Consider the following 8,840-nt stretch of genomic DNA (forward strand, 5'->3'; position numbering starts at 1 on the left):
AAGGAGTACTTGTGGCACCTTAGAGACTAACCAGTTTATTTGAGCATAAGCTTTCGTGAGCTACAGCTCACTTCATCGGATGCATACTGTGGAAAGTGTAGAAGATCTTTTTATACACACACAGCATGAAAAAATACCTCCCCCCATCCCACTCTCCTGCTGGTAATAGCTTATCTGAAGTGATCACTCTCCTTACAATGTGTATGATAATCAAGTTGGGCCATTTCCAGCACAAATCCAGGTTTTACGGCTGTTACTCTGAAACCTAGGTAGGTGTGTGTAGGCTTAGATGAAAATATTGCAGGTTCTACAAATTCCTGTAGCTGTTTATTCTGCTCTTCTGTTAGTTTGTCCAGTAATTAACATAGGAGGTTGTTATTGCTTCCTGTTGACTCTTTTGTAGGGAGTTTGGGAGAGGGCTCTTTTGTAGGGAGTAGGGGGAGGGATAGCTCAGTGGTTTGAGCGTTGGCCTGCTAAACCCAGGGTTGTGAGTTCAATCCTTGAGGGGGCCATTTAGGGATCTGGGGCAAAAATTGGGGATTGGTCCTGCTTTGAGCAGGGGGTTGGACTAGATGACCTCCTGAGGTCCCTTCCAACCCTGAGATTCTATGATTCTTTTTTTCTCCTCTGATGTGTTGCAGATTGTTAGGACAGCTTCCTTCTTGGTATGATGTCTTTGTAGGTTATCATGATACACTGTGGTTCTTCCTCCAATTGGGTAGCTCCATAATCTTCCTTGTCCACTTGTTCCTTGATATGTATTTTGAAGCTCCTTTCCAATCAGCTAGTAACTAGCTGTAGGTCTGGCCTGTTCATGACATTTGGTTGTTTTTCTTGTCTGAACTGTGTGAGGACAGTGTGGACCTTTGCTACTGGAGAGCCTACCTCTTTACTTGTTGGATACTGCAATGTAGGCGATGAGCTAGAACTCACAGTAATCAGGTTTAAATAAAAAGTGCCTGAGGACAGAATATTCTCAATGTAATATACAGTATAGTAAAAGTACAATATTTTAACATGGTAAACATGAGTTACTCTAGCTCTTACCACATATCTTTTGCTAGAAATAGAGGTCACACCTTTATAATCTGTTGTTCTTATCTTTGGAATGAATCAAACTCTTGTATAAACAATGTAATGTAGCAGAAAGTTAACATAGAGAACAAATAGGGGTGTTTTGTTTGTTTTGCAGTCATATAAATATTTGGTTCACACAGTTTATTCTGGAGATTGACAAAAGGAATAAAATATCGTTACTTATATTAATATTAAAATATATTTAACTCTAACAAGAATAAACTGACTTGAAAACTAAAAAGCTAACCAAAATTATTATAAACTGAGGAATCCTTGTTGGCTTTCTGTTTCAGAAAGGCTGGTAGAAAGTCTCCGTTTGCCTCAAGTGCCCACCCTTCACTCTCAAGTGTTCCTGTTTTTCAGAGTATTGCTTTTAAGAATGTCTCCACAGCACCTTACCTCACTTTGGCCTACCATGATCACTGAACTGGTGAGTTGTAGTTAGCATTCACGGTTTGGAAAACTGATGGTGCATAGGTAACTTTATACCTGAACATCTGTTTTAGTTGCCCCAGGGAAATAAGTTATAGTTACGATATGTACATTTAAATGTACAATGGTCATCATTTAAACTGAATGCTGACTTGTTTGCACAGTCTTGATAACATCTGTTTCCTCAAATCAAATAAAATGTCTGTATGGCTTATGCGATCAGTTAAGCCATACAGAAAATATTTTTTTTTTTAAAATTTCCAGTCTCTGTTCATTCCCTGCTCCCACTTGCATTCTGAAGTAACTTTGCACCTCCCTCAATGTTCATTTCTTCTTTGCTCCTAAATACCAGTTCACTTCCTGCCAAAGTAAGCTTGCTTCCCCCCAACATTCCTGCTTCCTCACTATTTTCACTTGCTTCTTCCTTGTGGATGTCTTACCAGTCATTTCGCCCCTTCTGATGCTGAGGACATCAAGTAGAGGGATCTGAAAGACTTGTTATATTGGTAATCAGTGGTGATTGATGGCACTTTATGGCTATATTTTCGTAACCAGACACCTGTACGGCCAGACCTTTGGCTCTGCTCTGTCACCTTTTTGTTACTCCACTAGCACAAATGGGACAGAGCGCTGCCTTTAAATGGCCAACTGGGAATTCCTCTTGTGTGGGATGTTTCAGGAATAGAGGTCGTTGATGGCCAGAGCACCCTGTGATCCATTGATTCTTGGTCAGCAGAGTGGCCCCTCGAAGTGCCATTACCAGTTGGCTTAAATTAGAGCAGCACTGAGGTGTTAAATTAAATTCTGAACTTTGCTGGAGGCTAATCTGAACCCTGGTTGCACCCAGGGACAGGAAAGATAGCATAATGAAGTTATGTATCTTCTTGTTCCCTGCAATAAATGCTGGTAAATTAGCTAGAAAAAGGTGTTTTAAAGATTATGAGAATATAATTTTGCAATAAATATGTTTAAAATAACTTTGGAGAATAGCAATGATCTAAATATTAAGTAGCACAAATTCTCCCCTGTGCAAGATATGTTCGGAAGAGATGATTGGCTGTCAGGGGGCTGGTTACAGCTCCTTGATTCCCAAGCTGTCATAGTCTTGAAATAAATTAGACCAGTCTTGGGGTTGCTCTAATTTGATACTGCTGACTATGGTCCCTGAAAGATCACATTTCATTTTAGAATTAGCACAGAGTACTGGGGCTCCACTCTTGCTTCCCTACACTCCCATCATATCCTTTGCTTCCCTGGCACATCTCCTATTCTGGAAATGCAGGAGGATGGCATAGGAGCTTGTTCTGACTTTACACTAGTTGAGAATCCCCTCCACTGTGGGAATTGCCAGCTGGACAGTGGCAGCCAGATTACTTTCTCTCTGCACTATTCAGGCAGCAAAAAGGGATGGAACAATCGTTGAGAATCTGGTCCTATATGGCCAAGTAGGCCGATGGGTGATTTCATTAGCCAGGGAATGGAAATAAAGCTCCAAATCTCAGTCCTGTTAAGGCTCTTTTCTCAGGGCTTGTGTATTATTCTTCAAACACTCTCAAAAATCAACTAAAAAACTGGGCAGTAATTCCCCAGAAGCTTTTCCTGCTTTAGCCAGCCTGGAAGGGAGAAAGCACAGTCTTCCCCTTAGCTTTCCTTTGACCCAGCTGCTGCTTTTTTTTTATACTTTTCCCTCTGCAGCCATGTGACCAGCCAGGACCTGTTAACCCTTTTCAGGCTGCAGACCTTTACCCTGAGACAGTCCATTAAAAATAAAATCTTTTTAAAATATAGAATTTTACCTTCAGGTACAAGTGTTTTTACTGATGGAACAGGAACTTACTGCTGATGAAGATATTTCAAGGTAAAATTAAATTAATTTCTGCTTGTTTGTTCAATTTTGTGATACCCTGTAGTCTTCTGAAGTGCAATAGGACAGCTGTATTAATATGTAGAAATAGTTTGTCCTAGAAAAATTGTTCAAGTTCAAATGAAGAATATTTGACTCTTACTGCAGTACCAGGAACATTATATTTGGACTTTCTGTTTAAAAAAAAATAAAACAAAAACCTCACCATTAACTACGAATAAATAACTATGTTAACTCATGTAACCATTTTTTCAAGAATATTTTTTACTTCGGCAAATAGTCCCATTGCAGTCAGTGGCTCTAGTTGCATGATTAAGCTTTACATATTTCTATAATGCATACTTTGGATTATTTTACATGGGGTCTATAAGGGTATTATGAAATATAATGAACATTTGTTTTGAAATATTTAAAAAACATGAAAACCATATGTTTCTAATTTTGTTGTCCATTCCCAGCCTCCCCTCACCCACAGTTTGTATAGTCATAGCTTTAGAGCAGTGGCGTAGCCAGGACAGGATACTTGGGTGGGCTCCAACTTGGGGTGGGTGGGCAATGACAGGGAGCAGGGGAGGGGCGGGCAGGAGGGGTCAGGGCCGCTTCCCCACCACCCTCTCCAGCTGGCCTTGTCGGGGGCGATGGACACGCTAACCAGGGACCCTTTGGGGCCCAGGCGTGCAGCCAGGGAGTGGGACATGGGAGCTTGTCCCGCGCTGCCCCCCTGGCGCTCCAGCTGGGGAGTAGGGTTGAGGTGCGGGGGCTTGCGGGTGGGCAACGCCCGCCATGTCCCAACCCTGCTCCCCGGCTGGAGCGCCAGGCGGACGGATGGAGCAGGGCAAGCGCTGGGGCCAGAGCAGAGCTAGGGCTGGGGGTCGGTGGGCCTGGATGCTAACTAGTTGGGCCGTGGCCACACCCCTGCTTTAGAGGCAGATTTTTCAAAAGCACAAAGGGGAGATACGAGCTCAACTCCTGTTTGTGTTTTCTTAGCCCCCTGTTAATAAATTGTATACTCAGTTGCTTGACAACACTTTGGTAATTATGAAATATACTCAAGAGACCAAATAACCAATGTCAGTCCATTTTATTAATATGGCACAGGAAATAGGTTCTGTACGATACCAGTCTCCGAAGAACAGTCCCATCCAGTGATGTTATATTCACCTTAGGCAGAAGGTGTGCTCCCCTAGTTACACGTTTTAGCTGATATTATTCATATGATTTTACAAGTGACACATCTCTTTACACAGCACTAAAATCTAATCCATCAGTTTGTCCCTTTTCCCTAACTTGTACTGTTCCTTCCTCATCTTTTTTTGGATACTAGCATTCCAGGTACTAGTCCATGAAGGTCCTCCCCTAACTTGTACTAAGACAGAGAATTAATGTATCCTGATTTTGACAAGTTTCTTATTTGTTTTATGCCAAATGCTTACTTCAGAAAATGCAAAGAGTTATGGGATACTTAGCATAAATGAACAGGACGATGGTGTAGACCAGTTTAGGCTACATCACTATCACAATATTTGTGCTTAATATTATTGGTGCTTAATGCATACTAATATATGGGGTGCAGATACTAGATATTATTAATATGATATATATTTATATACTAGCCAGCATATATTAGGCAACATTCCTTTTATGCCTTTGGAAATCTCTATCCAAATATAGTTAAGTCCACATAAATGGCATATTAACTTTCTCCCACTTAAGCTGGATGGTTGGTTGCCTGCCAGGAACTAGATTCCACATGGTAAATTAAAGATCTGCATCTTTGTAAAACAAAATGCTAAGAGAGAACCATCCCATAATGGTGGAAAGTCATTATGACTATCCTGTACAGCTACTCATTATACTTTAATTTTAGAACTTCGGGCCCATCTGTTGCTGGCCTAGAGACAACATACACAGGAGGCAATGGCTTCTCCACATCATACAACAGCCAGAGGTGGTTAAACCTTTACTTGTCTGCTTGTAAATTTCTGGACTTGGCCCTGGCATTACCATCTGAAAATCTTCCTCAGTTTCAGATGTAAGTAAACGGAGATAAAATAGTTTTCGTTTTTTGAAAGTCTTGCTACTGTCTTGTAAAATTCTAATTTTTAAAATCTTTGTTTCCTTTCTCTTTTCTAATCCCCCTTCATGTATTAACCCAGAGCAACAGATTACATTTTCCTTACATAAAGACTTAGAATACTGTGGTGTAATATTTTCCCTATATTACAGTAGCAAAGCTATGCTGTAATTAAGGTATAGATGGCTATTCTATCCTAACTCCTTGTCTTTCAGTGTCTTAGAAATTTCATTTGGGCTGAAATTTGCCATGCTTGATTGTGGCCCAAAGGTGATTTTTTTTTTTTTTTAGGGAAATTTGAAGACTGACTGTCCTGTTGTTTTTAACTGTGCATGTTAGACATTGACAGCCCGTGCATCAGCTGAGAATTGCTAGAGGACGGGAGCTCTGCTCTGGCCGCTTTATTCTCTCAACATACCCTGTACTGGAAGGTGTAGGAGTCAGCTCGGCCAATTGTATGCCAGTTGAGAAATCCCCTCCGCTGGGGTAATTCTCACCTGGCCAGCTATGGCATGACTAATTTAGACAGTATCTGTTCAGAAGACCGTACAATCTAAACTTGACACGAATCCTGCATGAGCCTAATTTTTCTTTCTTTACAAAGGAAATCTGACAAGGTTTTATAGATCCCTCATTTTTGATAATACATGGGGTTCTAGCTAGCTTAAAAGTCCCGTTTGATATGAACAACCTGTGACTATGTTGCCTCTTGACAGGTATCGGTGGGCTTTTATTCCAGAAGTGTCAGATGATTCAGGTTTGGAGGTACGAAGACAGGGCACACATCAAAGGGAATTTAAACCATATGTGGTACGATTAGCAAAACTGCTGCGGAAAAGAGCAAAGGTATTTACTTTTTCCCTGTTTTGTTTTACTTTGTAAAGCTGCATGTACAGTAACTAGCAGCACTGTTCACTTTTCTATACAAAATTAAAGGGGCACTGCCAAGTGTGGTAGCATGCCTGTTTGAATGAAAGTCTCAAATCAAAGTGAGTCTCAAATAACGAAAAAATATAATTGGGTATTTGAAATATACTTTGTTCATTAGTTATGACATAGCCAATTACATCTTTTGTCATTAATAAAAGATAATGAATAAAAATTATACTACTGTACCCTCTAAACCCTAAATATATTTTAATATAAAATCCAGCCACTTTCTAGTAGCTATAGCTGTTTATAGACAATTTTATGATAATTTACCTACTAAAATAGAAAAGTGTTTCAGCTCCTGGAAAATGCTCACAAATATCTAGAAACCAAACTATATTAAAAAATAAAGTAATTTGTCTTAAAACTAGGCAGAGCCATGAAGGGCTGGGTTTCTAGCTTTGTAAGGCAGTTTTAACACCTGAAACCAATAAAAGCCAGTTTTAAGTCTTCAGGCAAAGTAAAATATGTGTTAGCAGAAGTGGAAGATTTACTGAACTGGAGATATGAACAGGATAAACATGTAAACAGCTGGTGCTTGTTGTTCTCCTGGTGGCCTGAGAGAGGGAGGCAGGGAACAATGGCAGCAGCTCTGAGTGGGAGATCTCAGAGGAATGGAGGAAAATGGGTTGGGGTACTTTGTGAAGAGGGAGAAGAGCTGAAAAGGAGAGGAGCTCTTTCAGTTTTGCCAGTCTTCCATTATTCCAGTGAGTGAGGGTGGGCAGCCATCACCAGTGGAACAGAAACATTTTGGAGACTTGTCCTCCATCCCCAAGCGATGGCGCCATTGCCTTTCCACTGGGATTATTTCCACTAACACTTATAAAACACAAACAGCAGAAAGAGATAGAGAACTACCTATGTTGTTGAATCTCTTGCTGGCTGGAAAGTGAGGGATTGAACAGAGGGCCAGCTGACATGGAGAAAACACTAGATGGTAGCTTTGAAAACATTTGTCGCTACTAGGGTGGAGATGGAACTGAGAACAAGGGCAAAGACTGCAAGGGGGAAGAATGGCTTCGCAAGCTTAGACAAACGATAAAAGAGACAGGAGAGGACATTTCAAAGTTTTGCAGGGATGCTAACTTTGAGTTTATTCTTGGAAGCCCATCTGAATATTGTTACACCCTGGTGACTGCATGTGTTGGCATACTGTATTTAGCCACACCAGGAAAATTTACTTCTCACTGAACTGTCTCTTTCGGGGGGAAAAAATATTGCTGTGTGAAAATGTGTGGGGCAATTTAGGTTTGTAGGTATATATGTAGCATTAAACCAAAAGCTCAAAACCTACAGGAATTTCAAGCAAAATATGTGGTGCAAGTCAAGTCTCTTCATTATTTGATGAGAAAACGACCCCCATAAGCTCCTCTTCCCACAGTGCAATGCTAATCAGATTTAGTCTGTATCATTATATGAATTGTTAAATACAGTATATTCCTTGCTTGATGTTTGAAGGTATCGTATTCTTCATCGCTTAGGCATATGATGCATTCCAAAATAGTCTCTCCGACTGATTTATAATATTAATTCTCTGCTGGTACGTACTGATGTTGAGATCTACATTTTTTAAACTCATTAGCTTTCACAGTGTGTTTCAAGAATTTACAAAGTTTCCAGAAACTTCTAGAATCCTCTAGTCAAGGCAGCAGTTACAAATTGTGAACCACAAACTGGGAGTACAAGGGTGAGAGGAATGGGAGTGAGATAATTAATACCAGCTTCCAGTCTATTGTTTCTTTCTAATTGCAGTGGAAGAATACTGATGAAGATAGCAGTGTGTTTCTCTTGCAGTGTACAATTTATTGGCAGGATGTGTCACTTGAGCTTACTTTATCTTCAGGACACCTTGACTGATAGCGAGATTTATGCAGTTTGATGTTCCTCAAGCACTTGTGGCTGAAGGAGGTGTGTTCAGTCAGCATTATGACAAAAAACAGAAAAACATACTGGAATTTCTTTCTGTCATTAGCCTCCTTCTCCACACACTAACTCCACAGTCTGATACCCCCAGGTTATGACTGAAGACAATGGGCCCTTTTGGGACAAGAACTTCTGGTAAAACTCAACACCCAAATTGCCAACTACAAAGCCTTCATGGCTAAGTATTATTTTAATTTATGGAACACCGTCTGAAAGTTCTCCTCTTTCCTTCCACAGGACAAGCAGGAGGACTTTAAAATGATGATTTTGGAGGGAGTGGAGATGGCCAAGCATCAGGTGAGGGTGGCCTTTGATGCTTGAGTTGTGAAACAAAAACTTATTTGTCACCACCTGATGCTCACAGCCATGTGTGGTATCTGGATTTCAATAAGAAATGCAAAATGGGATAACTCTCTTCAGAGGACAGAGTTAAGGATATTTGGATGAAGACAAAAGAATAGAGTCCTAAATACCTCTATTTACGTAGATGACTCCAGAGAAGAGTATTTTTGTTCAGCCAGCTTCTCTAAGTAAAAGGGA

At 40.5% G+C, this 8,840-nt stretch overlaps 1 protein-coding gene across 8 annotated transcripts in view; it reads left to right on the forward strand.

Annotated features, from left to right (window-relative positions):
- DOP1A (DOP1 leucine zipper like protein A) overlaps positions 1 to 8,840 on the forward strand; it is an 89,986-nt gene that overhangs the window by 78,517 nt on the left and 2,629 nt on the right. For 7 of the 8 annotated variants that reach the window (XM_078852133.1, XM_073336554.1, XM_073336552.1 and 4 more), the window contains 5 exons: positions 1,371 to 1,507; positions 3,312 to 3,367; positions 5,241 to 5,405; positions 6,164 to 6,293; positions 8,538 to 8,597. In XM_078852133.1, coding sequence (XP_078708259.1) covers positions 1,371 to 1,507; positions 3,312 to 3,367; positions 5,241 to 5,405; positions 6,164 to 6,293; positions 8,538 to 8,597 — 548 coding nt within the window. The remainder of the gene's footprint in view (positions 1 to 1,370; positions 1,508 to 3,311; positions 3,368 to 5,240; positions 5,406 to 6,163; positions 6,294 to 8,537; positions 8,598 to 8,840) is intronic. The other variant, XM_078852134.1, reaches the window with a different exon arrangement.

This window comes from Lepidochelys kempii, chromosome 3 (genome assembly GCF_965140285.1).
Source record: "Lepidochelys kempii isolate rLepKem1 chromosome 3, rLepKem1.hap1, whole genome shotgun sequence".
Lineage (NCBI taxonomy): Eukaryota > Metazoa > Chordata > Testudines > Cheloniidae > Lepidochelys > Lepidochelys kempii.